The sequence below is a fragment of the Phascolarctos cinereus genome, unplaced genomic scaffold, assembly GCF_003287225.1.
Source record: "Phascolarctos cinereus isolate Bilbo 61053 unplaced genomic scaffold, phaCin_HiC Scaffold_726;HRSCAF=1367, whole genome shotgun sequence".
NCBI lineage: Eukaryota > Metazoa > Chordata > Mammalia > Diprotodontia > Phascolarctidae > Phascolarctos > Phascolarctos cinereus.
Window position 1 is genome coordinate 354,113,524 of NW_027556098.1, and position 15,447 is coordinate 354,128,970.

General features: G+C 40.2%; 1 protein-coding gene across 1 annotated transcript; it reads right to left on the bottom strand.

Annotated features, from left to right (window-relative positions):
- Nucleotides 1-531: 531 nt before the first annotated feature.
- On the bottom strand, nucleotides 532-9,924 carry MRPL17 (mitochondrial ribosomal protein L17). Its single transcript, XM_020975862.2, has 3 exons — nucleotides 9,483-9,924; nucleotides 9,240-9,308; nucleotides 532-1,107 (listed from the first exon to the last, which is right to left on the bottom strand). The coding sequence occupies exons 1-3, from the start codon at nucleotides 9,654-9,656 to the stop codon at nucleotides 850-852; spliced, it is 501 nt and encodes a 166-aa protein (XP_020831521.1). The 5' UTR covers nucleotides 9,657-9,924; the 3' UTR covers nucleotides 532-849.
- Between the last annotated feature and the right edge of the window lie 5,523 nt (nucleotides 9,925-15,447).

Consider the following 15,447-nt stretch of genomic DNA (forward strand, 5'->3'; position numbering starts at 1 on the left):
TCCCCAGAAAGTAGACTGAAAGTCAGTACAGGGAAATATTTCCAGGAAATTCCCAGCAGGATCTACATCCTGATTCCCACCCTAGGCTGACCTTACTGAAGCTGGTTTTGGGATTCCCCCTCATCACACCCATTCATACAGGTTAGCCCATATGAATGTTGGGGGTGGGGCACTCGGATGGTCCTCCCCAGCTTTGTATGCATCTTCTTCATCCCAATCCTGCAAAGTCTTCAAAGTCTTGGAGTCTAACAATAATCCCTACAGCTGATGTGTGTAAGTGGGGAGGGAAGAGGAGACTCAGGGTACAGAGGATAAGCTTAGCCTACTCAAAGGTACCACAAACAGTTGGGTTGGAAGTTCCATGTGTCCCTGCCTGGACACAGAAGGATAGTTGTAATGTCCTCTGAAGCTTCTGGATTAGGCAGGAGACTCAGAGGAATGCCGTTCACAGCCAGGCCTTCCAGAGAGAACGGTCTCATTTTAGAGCCAGAAAGAGAAATGGACAAAAACAGCATTCAAACTACACACAACAACTGTATAGGAACTATCTATTGTACAAACTGAAGCCTATCAGTCAGTCCTTCCTTCCTCAGGGCAAAAAAGAATGACTCCAGGGACAATGGCCTGCCCCACACATGCATTTATCTCTTGCTCTGTTCCTGTGTCCACAGTGTGGCTTAGCCTGAGGTTCCCTAGTAACAAGGGAAGATAGTGACCCTGAAGTTACAGGGAAGTCAGAGATAGGAAGGTGATACAGGTTGTTTGCCCTCACAAACTACCAGACTGGAATACCCCAACAAGAACTCAGTCTTCTGGGCTGTGCTGCTCTGAACTACACCCTTTGTGGCTTTATGCAGTAGAAGCTGGGGGCCTCTGTTCCAGGTCCTGGCGAAGGCCCACAAGTAATTGATTGAGGAGTGTGCGATTGTTGTCCCGACGTGGCAGCACCAATGGAGGGAGGGGATTCCCTTTGTATTCAATCACTGCCATCTTGGCACGGTCCAGGTTTTCACGGTTTGGAATCTGAAACATCCTTGTATAGTCCCCAGTTTGACTGCTGAAGCGAGGGGCCAGTGTCTGGAACAGCTTTGGGATCAGGTCCTTTTCCTGTGAGATGGAAGTGAGGGAAAGAGACAGAAAACAGTTTGAATCACAGAAACACATCATGAGGAGTACCTGCGCCCGAGTGACAAGAGCCCCTTTACCCAATAAAAGGGTATAGGTAAACTCTCAGTGTCTGTCTGTATGTCTGAGATAGACAGACAGACACACAGAGGAATACTGGAGGATTTAGAGGGAACAGTAGACATCAACTCTAAGGGGCTCTTTTACAGATAAGGAAACAGACACAGAGGCAGAATGACTTGCCCAAGTCCACATGGCTAATAAGTAGCAGAGCTAAGATTTATATTTATATAGCCCTGTTTGCTGAACTCAACATAGCACACTTCTAAACTGCTTGCTTTACATTATACTGAGAAGTATGTAGTATGTCTTACTCATCTTACATTATGGACCAGAAAAGTGGGCTCAGAGAGGCTGAGAAAATTGTCCTGGGTCACACAGTTACACAATGTCTGAGCTAGGCCTCTGGTTTGACTTCTCATTCTAAGATCAGTATTCTTTCCACTATATCACAGTCCCTTTACGTGACTGTAATCATCTCTTTCAAATAGCCAGGGGAATAACAAGGAGAAATATCAAGTCTACCAAAGAAGAGATAATGATGACATTTACATAGGTCTTTAAGGTTTGCAAAGAGCTCTTACATACATTATCTCTTTTGATTCTTACAACTCTAACGGGTAGGAATCATGTCTACTATATCAGGACTTCACAAGGATCATATCTTGAGAAAAGGTGGGAAGCATGAGAAAGCCTCAATATGAAGCCCAGAGAAGCAAACAGGAACAGGAACAGTTTCCCATAGCAGACTGACATAAGATTTAGCCACAAGAGCTACAAGCAAGAACAGCAGTGGACTGAGGATCTTGCTTCCAGTACACATGGAGTACGAGGGAAACTTTGCTGAGATGGCAGGGGCAGCTATGTTTGTGTTTCTGACACTCCCAAGTAACAGCTCATAAAAAAAAGTGTAGGTTAACTTTCCCCTAGAGGAGGTAAAAGAACTGGAGGAAGGCCTTTCTACTCTTTACGCTACAGATAGAAGATCACATTTTTGGAATAAGTGGAAGAAGAAAAAGAAGCTGAAGAAGCAAAGGAGAACCCTATCACACATCAGAATGGCAGAATAACGTGACACAGAAGGAAGAGGACTACTAAATATCTGGAATTAAGTAACAGGTATAAGCGTCTACCTGTAGATGAGGTAGCTAGACTTTCTCAGGGTAGCTCAGGCTCTTGAGTTTCAAGGAATGATGCTGTAGCTCCACAGGTACCACCTACCAACCAGGGAAAGCAGGGATGAACAGTGGTGATTCCCAGCTGGCAATGTGCCAATCCAATACAGATGACAGAGAGGTCTTCTTTGTTCTAAGGCACACAGATGGACTGGACAGAGTCTTCAGAGATGTGTCTTCTTGTACTATATCCTGCGTTACTGTATTCTGGTTTTTAAATTTTGATTTTGACAGGGAGACCTGTGATTTTTAAGTTGTTTCTGCCTGCATATCCTTTCTTCAAGGTCAGTGGCTTTGGCTTACATAGAATTCATGTGTTCTTTTAACCTATTGCCTCTTGCTTCTCTTCTACCAGCTTTTCCTCCACTTCAGTAACTTTGTAATGAGCTTGTTAGTCTCTCACTTCTTTAGAGATTCTCCACTGTGCATTCAATTTTTTCTAAAATTATCTGAGTTTTAAATTTTATCCTGAGGGAATCTAATGAAAACTGAGGTCTACATTCCAACCCATGTTCATTCCCAATTTATTCTTTTATGACATTTATTTTTTTAACCATAGAGTTCTTTATCGTTCCATGCTCTCTTGGTAAAGTCCACAGTTTCTATATTTCATCAAGCACTGGCTCACTTTCCATTGTCCTCTACTATTTGTTAAGAGAGCTTTGTTTTCTCGAGGAGAATTTACTACATTCTTTTTTGTTTAAACACCCTTTTTGCTGACATATGTTTGTGTTTTGGACTTTTATAAGAATTATTCTCTTTAAATCTTTGGTGTCAGACTTTTAAAAATGACCTTGTGTCAAGATTGATAATCATTATCTACTCTGGGTAATTCACGTAGGGACAAATGATACTACCAGAAGGAACTGGTACATCATTGCTAGGGATTATGAAGTTCTGGGAAAGAAACTGAAGATTGTAGGGGCATAGGTGGTGTTTTTAATCACTGTTGCCGACTGAAGGTGGGAGCTACAGAAGGGAAAGGCAGATATGAGATATGATCAGCTGGTTAAGAAGATGGTATCTGAGAATGGGATTTGGCCTTCTAGACCATGTCTGGAGGAAGTAATGATGGTCAAGGACGGAATGTACATCCTGAAGGCTGGTAAAAATACATATGGCAAGGGGTTTGCAAATCTGATTAAAAAGGCTTTAAAGTGGAAAAGGAAAGGGAAGGAGAAAATAATCTCTCAGACAACAGAGAGAATAGCAGATGCAGCAGGTCTGATAAACAGCAGATGACCAGTAATTCACAGGAAAAATCGAAGAACAGAGTCAGGAGGCAGTGCAGAGGCTAACTTACATCTGCATAAAAGAGATCAAAATACGTCCTCATATGTCTATATATAAATGCACAAAGTATGAATAATAAAGAAGGCAAACTACAGTTCCTAAGACGAAGAGGAACACTACTACCTCGTAAGTATCATTGACACTGGATAGAACAGAACTCGTGACTGGAATAGACTTACACCCGAGAACTGCAACTGTGATTTATAAACGGCTTTCGGTGATCTTTCAAAAAAAATGAATGGGAGACGTGTCACAGAATTAGAGAAGAGAAAACGTGTCCTAATTTTCAAAACAGAAAGGCTGTCTGGAAAACTATAGTGAGATGGCTTTTTGAAATGGTGATCACCAAATGGCTTCTTTAAGAGGTCTTGGCTGACAAACCTTTTTTTTTGGGGGGGGGGGGAACAACAAAGTTAACAGATTGGTAGATTAGGGGAACTTTTTAGACATACTCTACCTATAACTCAGCAAAGCATTTGACACTTTCTCATTGTAAACCAGGAATAGCAATTAATGATTTGCTATGATTTGGAGGGAGGTCTCCTAAGGATCTGTTTTTGACTTTGTACTTTTTAAGTGTGACTCTGATAATGCCATACTCATCAAATTTGCAGACGACACAAGGCTAGAAAAGCTAATAATGCTGGATAAGTGTAAGGGTCCAATAACATCTCAACAGATTACAATGATGGGCCAGATTTATTAAGATGAAATTTCAGAGAAATAAATGTAAAGTCCTACTTTTCAGTTAAAAAATCATCTTCACAAGTATACGATGATATAAAAGCATGGCTAGATCAACATTTTGTGTGAAAAATAATAGGAGTTTTAGTGAACTGCAAGATCAGTAAGAGTTAAGTGTGCCATCACAAGTCAAAAACACTAATGCCATCATACATTACATTATAAGAGACAAAGTATGCTAAATGAAGCACTATTGTACTCTGCCCTGGTCAAACTGAATCTAGAGAATTATGTGTTTCTGGATGCTACATTTTAAGAGAAACATTGAGAAGCTTGAGTCCACAGAGAGGACAGCAACAAGGATGAGGAGAGGATTCTAGAACATATTCTGATGAGAAGGAAAAAGGGAGCTGTTCAAAGAGACTGATGAGGATGTATAAGAAACTTCTCAATCAACACAGCTGGATCAAAACATGATCAATCAATTGAAGGGACAGAGGATGTTTAGATTCTAAAAAAGACTCAGTCAGGGGGCACATGATAATGCTCTTCCAGTCTGTCATGTTGAAGTATCATTAGACTTGTTCTGGTTGGCCCCAAAGAGAAGAACTAGGAACAAGGAGGGAAAGTTTCAGAGAAACAACTTTAGGCTTCCTATAGATCAAGTGCAGGCTATATGACTTTTCCTGAATGACACAGCAGGATTTTTATGCAGATATAAGTTAGCCTCTGCACTGCCTCCTGACTCTGAGAATCTCTATAGGCCTCCCACCCCAGCTGTTTTTTGCTTAAGCTACCAACTTTGCATTTTTAACTATCTCTTAGATGACTGTTCTTTGTATCTACTACTTACCGTTTGTATGACCCCAGGATAAAAATTTCACCTCTCTGGGCCTCAGTTTCCCCACTTGTAAAATGAGGAGGTTGTGCTAAGTGAGGGTGTCTATAAAGCCCTTTTAGCTCTACCAGTCTCACACTATCAACTGCCTATTGGACATTTTGAAATAGATGTGTTGTAGGCATCTTAAACTCAATATTCAAAACATAACTTATCTTTCCTCCCCTGAACCCACCCCTTTTCTGAGTGACTTTGTTTTTTTGGCACGTACGTTCTAGTTACCTTGGTTTGCAAACTGGAGTCATCCTTACCTCCTCACTTTCACTTACATCATAAATCCAATTTGTTGCCAAGTTCTGTGATTCTACCTCCACATCATCTCTCACATGTGTTCCCTTCCCCTTACTCACCTCTCATCTTGGCCATCCTCACCTCTCACTTGGACTACTGCAATAACCTCCTAATTGGTTACCCTGCCTCAAGTCTTACCCATCTCAAATCTATCCTCCATTCATAGGTGAAAGTAATCTTCCCAAAGTATATGAGCATGTTTTTCCCTTATTCAATAAACTCCATTAGCTCCTTATTATCTCTAGGGTGGAATATGAATTCCTTGATTTGGCATTTAAAGCCCTTCACTCTTTGCTTCCAACTACCTTCAAGCTTTATAGCCATATCATACCCCTTCCTAGAATGTATGGCTCAGCCAAATGGGCTTTCTTACTGTTCCACACACAGGATGCTCTATTTCACACTTCTATTCCTTTTCAGAGGCTGTGCTAATTGCTGAAGGAAGCTACCTCTGAATCTGTCTCTTCAGATTCCTTGTTTCCTTCAATGTTTAGCTCAAATCTCACCTTCAACATGAAGCCTTCTCTTACATTCCCAGCTGCTCATGCCTTCCTCTTCAATGACCTTGTGTTTATTTTGTATATATGTTTATAGTTATTTCGTGATACCATGTAACCTCCTTGAATACAAGGACAATGTCATGTTTACCTCTTTATCCTCAGCACCTAGCACAGCGCTTGGTACACAGAAAGTGCTTAATACATTCTTGTTGATTGATTCCACATCTCAAAGTTTGTTTCTTCTGCCATTCTATCTCTCTTCACTCTGGTCATAGAAGATGAAACTGTTTCCTCCCCTGAGAAAGCTAAGCCTTCTAACTATGCCCTTTACATCTGCTCCAGGAGCATGGAAAAACTGAAGCCCATTTTTTCACTTGTTCCTTCTCCTCAACTATAAACAGACTCAAAGTTTTCTAAGAATCTCTTCTCTTTAGCCTGACATTTTATCAAAGTATTTTTCTATCTTTCTTCTTCTGTCCTCTGCTAAACTGTTAGAAAGGGTGGCCTATGCTAGAGTCCTCTACAGCTTCTCTCTCAGCCATCTCCTTTTGTTCTTTAAAACCACACTGAAACTGTTCTCTCAAAGGTCAACAATAACCTAGAGGCATCAGTGAATAGTGATGGGCCTGGATTCAAGAAGATCTGAGTTCAAATCGGTCATTAGGCATTTATTAGCTGTGTGACCTTCAATCACTTAATGTTGACCTCAATTTCATCAACTATAAAATGGGAATAATAGCACCTACCTCCCAGTGTTGTTGTGAAGATCACATGAAATATTATTTGTAAAAAGTGCTTGGCATAGTGGCACATAGCAGGCCCTGTATAAATGCTTATTCCATTTCCCTTCCCTCTCCCCATCCCCCTAAGACTTTTAATCAATCTAAAGGAGTCCTCTTTTACTTCACTATAGCTGTTTATACTTTTTATCAAAACTTCCTCTTAAGACACCAGTCCTTTCTAATTCTTTTATCTCTGATGTTTCTTTTTTTGTCTCCCTGGTTGCTCTCTCATTCTATTCGGCCTATTAGGTGTGGGTACTCCCCGAAACATTGTCCTTGGTAGTCTTGTCTTGGTGATCTCATCTATTCTCAATGAGTACCTTTTTGCTAAGCCTCCCCTCCCCTCCCCTGCCCAATCTATCCTGACACTGAGCTCCAGACCCATATTTACCTCTCTCTGGTGGGTATTTCTGCCTTGTACATCCACAAAAGTGGATTAAAATAAAATTTAACCCTGAAGAGTATTCAACTGGAACACCCATTAGAATTCAAGGTTCCCATGTACATCCTCACTTTGACAGCGGTTGACTATTTCTTTACACTGGTATCCTTTCATACTGACCAATATTAGAATGTTTTTCATAACAATCAATTAGAAGTTTTTTGAAAAATGTTTTCAATTTCTTTCTATACTCTTCTATTCCTATGCTTAATATTGCAAAAATTTGACTCTTACTATATGTTTATTTCTGTAAAAAAAAATCATGATATTCAAGTCTCTTTTAGTATTACTGGGGCTACAGGAGCCTTGAATCAAGGATCATAAATTTAGAGGTGGAAGGGACCTTGGAGGTCATCTAGTACAAGTTCTTTATTTCACAAACAAACAAAACTAAAGCCCAGAGGTAGTGATTTGCCAAAGTTTATATTGTTAATAAATAGTATGGGTGGGTTTTAATCACAGGTCCTCTGGCTCCAAATTCAGTACTTTTTCCACTGCCCCATGAAATCAAACCCAGTAACATGGGAGTTTTTGTAATCCATTTTTTTGGTAACACTCTTAATAAATATAAAGAGAAAGAATTCTTGAATCATGGTAACATCTTTACTAATTGGAGTTCACAGTGAGTAGGAGGAATTTGCTAGTAAACAATCTCTTAAGTGGAAAGCCTTTTGTTCCCCTTATAGTGAATGTATGAATCTACTATAAAAACAGAGTCATTTAACCATATTCCCTCTATTTCTTTCCATCACTCAGTCTTGATTTTGACTAATTGTGTATTAATACTGTATTTCCTTTCTTGACATAGTACTAGACTGATAGAACAAAGAAATCCTGTTGACACTGTGCATCTAACTTTCAGAAAAGCATCAGACTTTTTGTTGGGCTAGAGGCACAAAACTGCAGTGTACAAGCAAAATTTTAGTATCTCAAACTTAGAATAAATGGGAGTTTAAGACAAGCCTTATTACTTAGCTGAACTGATAAGTACTCTAGTTTGGGCCACTGATTATTGATCAAGATTAACGACTGGCAGTAAATGGATAGTATCAAAAGATACAAACAATTTTTATTGTATGACCAGATATATAATTGAGCTTGTTTTCTCATACTTCACTATCATTTGAATCTTTGTAATATACTTGACTTGTCCTGCAGTCCTTGAAACTATATGTTGTTGACAATCATGAGCTTGTATCACAAAATGTATCTTTCACCTATTTTCCCTTTCTGTTTGAGAACATTTATTGATTTGTAACCTTAATGCAAGCTCTGTAGTCTGAAGTAATTGCTTAGAATTCTAGAGAAGCTGCTTGAAAGTTTATTTAAATCCCAGAATTTGTGGGTCAGATTAGGACAGTTGGTTGACAGGAATCTTCTCTATCAAGCAAATATATCCCAAGCAGTTGCTAGACACAATTAATACTGTTTGTAAAGGTACTGTCCCTAAATGCTGACAATCTTAATGTCCTTATGTTTATTCTATAAAGAGGAACAATATTCAGGTAGGGTCTTCATAACTGACTAAAAAATCTTGAATAACGGATCTCATGTTACACAGTGAGGTGTCACAGTAACATGCTGGAGAGTTTTGTCATCACGTCTCTCCTATACAACATTTTTATCACCTTGAATAAGAAAAACAAAAAGCGTGTTAGAAAATTTGTGGATGATACAAAGTTGGAAAGAATGGCTAATATGATGGGAGACAGAACGCGGATCCAAAAAAAGTTCCTAAAAGATGCCAACGATGTAAACAACCTTAAAAAATAATCTAAAAAAATTAAATACAGATAATTGTAAAGTTCTTCACTTATGGTTAAACTATCAACCACACAAGTACAGAGTGGGGCGAGACCTGGCTTAGCAGTGCATGGGAAAAGGATAAGGAGATTCTGGGTGACATCGAAGTCAGCACAAACGTAACAGGGCTACCCAAAGTCACACTTTAATCTTTGAACTCGTGCGCATGCGTACATGCGCACTCACCGTTAGCCAGAAGTCAGCCATGCGCATCGCCTTCTCATTGGTGTCTCCCAGCTTCCCGTAATCAATGAGCTGGGAAGAAAAGGGTGGAGTCAGGGGCAAGGGGCAGAAAGCACCTCTCCGGCTCCTCCTCCCGCCACGTGTACCCTCCTTCCCCCCACCCCGGTCCCGCCCCCTAGAACTCGTTCCATCCTCTCCCGGAAATCCCACCCCTTCTCCTTAGGCCAGTCTGCCCTTTCCCCTCACCCGCTCAGCATAGCCGCGCATCTCGTCGACGCGCGCCCAGGGAGCCTCGATACGCTCATGGCGCACTAGTCCCGTCAACAGATTGCGCAGTAGATGGATGCGGGATTCGGGGCCCAGGCCCAGGCGGCGATACACTCGCCCGTGAGAAATGGCAGCGACAACGGAGAGACGCATGGTGGCCAGTTACTCCCTTCGCCACCCGGAACCGGAACTACGCCAGGAATTGGAATGCGCACACAGGATCGGGCCCGAATCCAAACTGACAAACTGTGCATGCGTAATGGCCGCGGCGATGTGGTGTACGTGTCTGCACGTGCGTTTGTGCGTCCGCTTTGGTGGCAGCGGTCGGTGGAAGGTCGCGGACCACACCTATTTACTGAATAGGTTAGCGGTGCGGAACGTACGTGCTGCGTGCGTCACGGGGCGGGGACGAGGAGTGGGTGCTCTTTAGATCCGGCCTTCCGCTGAAATGGGCTGAGAGCGTGGCGCTACCTGGCGTCCTAAAGGGGAGATTGCAGAACGCCTCCCTCATGTCGATTGTCTGACGTAGTCCTAGGAGGTATAGGGTTCATCCAGTAATAACCGAGCGTCTGGGAGCTAGCTGGGTATCGTAGTTCAGGCCTGGGATTTTTTTTTGGGCCCTTTGAATGCTTGGTTAAGACGAAGATTGTGCATGCGTCAGAATCTTGCACTAATCCATGATTGGTGGGCAGAGTTCCGACTCTAGGCCCTTTAAGGGCTTGTGGATATGTGTACGGGTATTAATCAACCAGCATTTATTAAACGCATTCTATGGACTAGCTACTGTGCTAAGCGCTAGGGGTACAAAGAAAGGAAAAAGACAGTTCCAGCTCTCCAGGAGATCACATATTAATGGGGGAGACATACAGAAAACGATGTGCAAAAGAGGTGTAGATAGGATAAATTGGGAGCAATTTCTGAAGGCACTAAGATTTACGTAGAACTGAGAAGAGTTTTTTGGCAGACGTTTGCCTGTGTATTTGTGCATATATGTGCCCTTGTATATGTCAAGATGATACGTGTATGTTTGTCCATGTGTGTCTACAGACACGTTTTAGATACAGTTTAACTTTAAACTAAGTTACTTCATCTTGATTATAGGTAATTAATTGCACGACAGCAGTAGTTTGCTGAATAAAAGAAATATGTAATAATGTATATCTGTAGAAAGGGCAGTTAGGCCAAGTGGTGAAGTGGGTAGAGCAAAGGGTTGGGAGTCCGGAAAACCCATCTTTCTGAGTTCAAATCAGTCCTTAGACACTTACTAGTTGTATGACCCTAAAGTCATTTAACATTGTTTGTCTCAGTTTCCTCATTTGTAAAATGAGTTGGAAAAGGAAATGGCAAACCATTCCAGTATCTTTGCAGAGAAAACCTCAGATGGGGTGCGAACAGTTGGTCATGACTGAAATGACTGAACAACAACAATAAATATCTGTAGGGATAGCAGTACTGAGTGTATCCTTTTCCCATAGATATTTCTTGCTACAGGCCAAACTCTCCCCCCTTCCCTTTTTATGCTTCATTCTGTGTGTTGTCTTCCCCCTTATGTTGTAAGCTCCTTAAGGGCGCTGTTTTTCTTATTTGTATCTCCAGCTCTTAGTGTAGTGCCTGACACATAGTAGGTTTTTTAATAAATGCTTATTGAATTGAAGTTTAGTTGAATGACTCAACAGAGTATTACGCATTAAGGAATTTTCCCACAAATATGTTAATAAGCCCCAGTGCTTAGCACATAGTAGGTACCAAATAAATGTTTATTGATTGACTGGCCTTAATTGTTTGGATAGGATTATAAAGATTTGGGTCATTGGATACAGGTGGAGAAGGCAAACAGCAATCATCTTGCAGTTGACTGAAAGACTCAGACATTACTTTGTACCTGGAAGTGGTTGTTTTGGTTGTTGTCCTTCACTCTTGAATAGGAGCAAAATGACATCACCATGCTAGAGTCAAGTTACAGTGTGTCTAATTGTGGCTGATCAGACCAGTACAAGCTCAGAATGTTCTGCCCCATGCTGGGCACCAATAGATCATGTTGAACATTTGGGGTGGATTTCTCTAAATTTTCGCATCTCAAGTTTCTTTTGAGCCCCTTCAATTCTGCTTTGCTCATAGAGCATGGCACTTTCTCTGAGGAGGGTACTCCATGCTGGCTGCTTCTGGGCCAGCACCTCCCATGTTATGCAATCAATTCCAGAGTACTTAAGAGAGACCTTGATAGTGTCCTTGTATCCTTTCTTCTGACAGTCATGTGGTGGGTGGGGCAATGTTCTAGCAGCACCTTCCTGTTTTCTTAGTGATTTCTGGCTGTGTTGAAGTGGCTTCCTAGTCACCTGGAGCATAAAAGTTCCTACCCAGATGGGGTTAGGGCCCTTCTGATGTAATTAATGCCAGAGGATCATTTTAGTCACCACATTCTGCATAATAGAACAAGTGTCATGGTATATAGAGAAGAGGTGGTTCAGGTCTATAGAAGCTAAATGCCATTGCAACCTTATTGTATGTCCTTGCTATGTTAGGGCTAAATAAGCCTTTTATCAACTGTTCAATAACCTATGAGTGCTTTATTTCTTACCAGTGTTGAGCCTGAGCTAACAGGGTTCTGGCATTGGGCCCATACTTAATAGTGTATATTGATATATATATATATATATATATATATGGTGTCCCAAAAGTCTTAATGCAATTTTAAAGCTACAAACAAAAAAGAAAACATCTGAAAGGGTTTTTAAATTTTAAAATGTTAATATATTTCTTTTTAAAAATAATAATTGTTGATGGCTTTAGATTTTTTTATATTACCATAGTTTCCCCAAGTATGCTTCCCCATCTCAATCCCAGAGAAGCATCCCATATAACAAAAACTATTTTTTTAAAGACAAAAAGAGAAGAGGGGAAAGAAAATCAGCATAACTGATCAATACATCAAAAAGGTCTGAAACTATGTGCCATGAACAATATTTGTAGACTTCACACCTGTGCAAAAGGATGGGATGTTAATGTCTTCTTATAACTTTTTGGAACCATTCTTGTTCTTTATAATTTTGTGATATTATTCACTTCTGTTTTTTTTTTGAGTCGTTCTTTCCATTTACATTGTTGTAGTCATTATGCATGTTGTTTTCTTGGCTCTGCTTACCTTACTTCGCATCAGTTCAGGTCGATCTTTCCCCACTTCTCTATATTTATCACATGCATAATTTCTTTCAGTATAGTAATATTCCATTCCATTCATGTACCACAATTTGTTTAACCATTCTCCAGTTGATGGGTTTTTTGTTTCCATTTTGTTTCCATTTCTTTGTGCTCACACGAAGTTCTGTTATAAATTTTTTGGCATATATGAGGACTTTTTTTTTTTAATCAATGACTTCTTTTTTGTATAAGCTCAGTAGTAAAATCTCTAGGTGAAAGGATATGGGAATTTTGATCACTTTATTTGCATAATTCCAAACTGTTTTCCACTGTGGTTGTATTAATTCACAAGTCAGCTAACAATGCACGTGTACCTATTTTCTCCAGAACCTCTCCCACATTAACTATTCCCATTTTTATCGTCTTTGCTAATTTGCACGATATGAAATGAAACCTCAGGATTATCTTGGTTTATGTTTTTCTTGTTACCATCTTGTTAAAGTTAGTACACACATAAAAAAAACACCAAAACTATAAATTATAGAAGTTTGGCATTCCATATGTAATGTTTTATTTTTCTTATTTATTCAGTTCAATTACTGATGAAGCATCCACTGTGCAAAGCGCACACACAATTATAAAGACAAATAGGAATACAATTCCTATCCTCAAGAAGCTTGCATTCTTGTGTTTGTTTATCTGAATGGCTGTTTTTGTTGGTTTTTGCAAAGCTTGTTCTACCTCCAAAAAGCACACAAACACTTCAAATATAGTTTCTCCTCTGAACCCCCCCCCCCCCATAAGAGTGATAACATATACACTGACTACAACTCTGTTTGCAACAATAGCAACAGCAACAAAATACAGGAAAATACATACAAGAAGCTCCAAAAAGTATATGGAAACAAATAGCCATTTTGTAACTATAGTCAACCATTTACCAAAGGTTTGGTGCAAAGAAACAAACAGAATCAGTTTTCCCCTTAACCAAAGGTTTGCCCTCAGAACAAACAGAATGGGGTCCCCCCTTAACTGAAGGTTTGTTCAAGAACAAACAAAGGGGTTCACCTTACCAAAGGTTTGAACAAGGAACAAACAGAATCAGGCTGTACATATGCTATAATGTGCTTATTTATTAAGCCAGGGAATCATGCATGATGGAGTCAGAAAATAATTCTGAACTCAGAGGTAAACAAGCTGAAAGAGACTCTTTATGCACTTAGAGCAATCCCAGCTCAGGATGCCTGTGTCACCCCAAAATTATAGTCTCCATATGTGTTTAATCATAATGTGAGAAAGGAATTTTTTTTTGCTTTTTAAAAAAAATTTATTAATTTATTTTGATTTATCAACAATCACTTCCATATGCTTTTGAGTTGAAAATTTCCCCCCCTTCCTCCCCCCCACCCTCCCCAAGACAGCACACAATCTGATATAGGCTTTACATTTACATACCCATTAAACATATTTTCACATTAGTGAAGTTGTAAGTAAAAATTAAGCCAATAGGAGGAACCATCAGAAAGATGAAACAAAACTCAACAGAAGGTAAAAGTAAGTGGTAGCGATTCGACTTCCATAGTTCTTTCTTTGGATGTGGACAGCATTTTCCATCCCGAGGCCTCTGGAGATGTCTTAGATCCTGGTAATGCTGAGAAGGGTTCAGTTGAACAATCTTAGTCATTGCATAAGGTGGCTGTTATTGTGGAGAAAGGAATTTCTTAATGGGATAAGTTGTAAATACAATAAGATAAGAGGATGTCAAGGTATCAATTGAAATTGTAGATCCAGGATGTCTGTGTTTCTTTTGTCATTAACATGACATAATGTAACATTAGAAAATATAAGAAAAGTCCCATTATTCAAGATAGTGTCTGGTTCAAGGCGCCTTGTCCTTGGTAGTTATAAACAGAAGAATGCTCCTGGTCAGCTTCATCTGGCCTTGTAAGTTGCTGACACAGGAAGGGGCATTTTGGGTTCACTCAGAGAGTAAAGCAAAACATGTCTGTTATGCCAGAGCACACAAAGCATTATGGTAGATTAAGCACAGAGTGGGCCAAAAATGACTTTCTCCTGATTGGCCAATCCAGGTTTTAGGCTTTTCTCAGGTGATGGGAGGCCTGAAGTGGTTCGCACTACTACTTATGTTAAGGAAAATAAACTAAGATGTAGCTAGCAGAAGTTTGAAGTTTCCAATGCTTTTTATTATTTTTATTTATTCAATTTACTTCAATTACAGTGAAGCACTTTTGGGCAAAGCATTGGCCTGGATATTTAGAATATTGACAATACAGAAATAAAGCTTCTGTCCTCAAGAAACTTTCCACTGTGAACTTGATTGTTTTTGTTGATTTTTACAAAGCTTGTTAATTTTTCCCTGGAGGAACAATTACTTTTGATTTAGGAGTTTCTCCTCTGAATCCACTGGGAAAGTGGAGTCAGAGAGAGGGCTGGGGAATTAAGGGGAGGGACGGTCACTAGCTATGCTCTTTTCTTCCACCTGGCAAGCCCTGGCCCTCATGGGAAATAAAGAACATGAGTTACTGGGGAATATCATGTCTGAGGTTTGTGGATTGTGGGGTGGGGTGGGAGTGTAAGATATTCATACAGACACAAACACTTGGAGGAAAGACCATGGTCACACTCACTCTGTCTTCTCCCTGTGACTACCACATAAATGGACACCAGCTTTCCTCCAATTCTTTATACGTGGAACACCCTGACCAGCAGTAGAATTTCTGGCAAAACACTTGCTCTCAAGTGCTGGTGACCTAAAACATCTGAGAGTGTATAAAACAAGTCAACT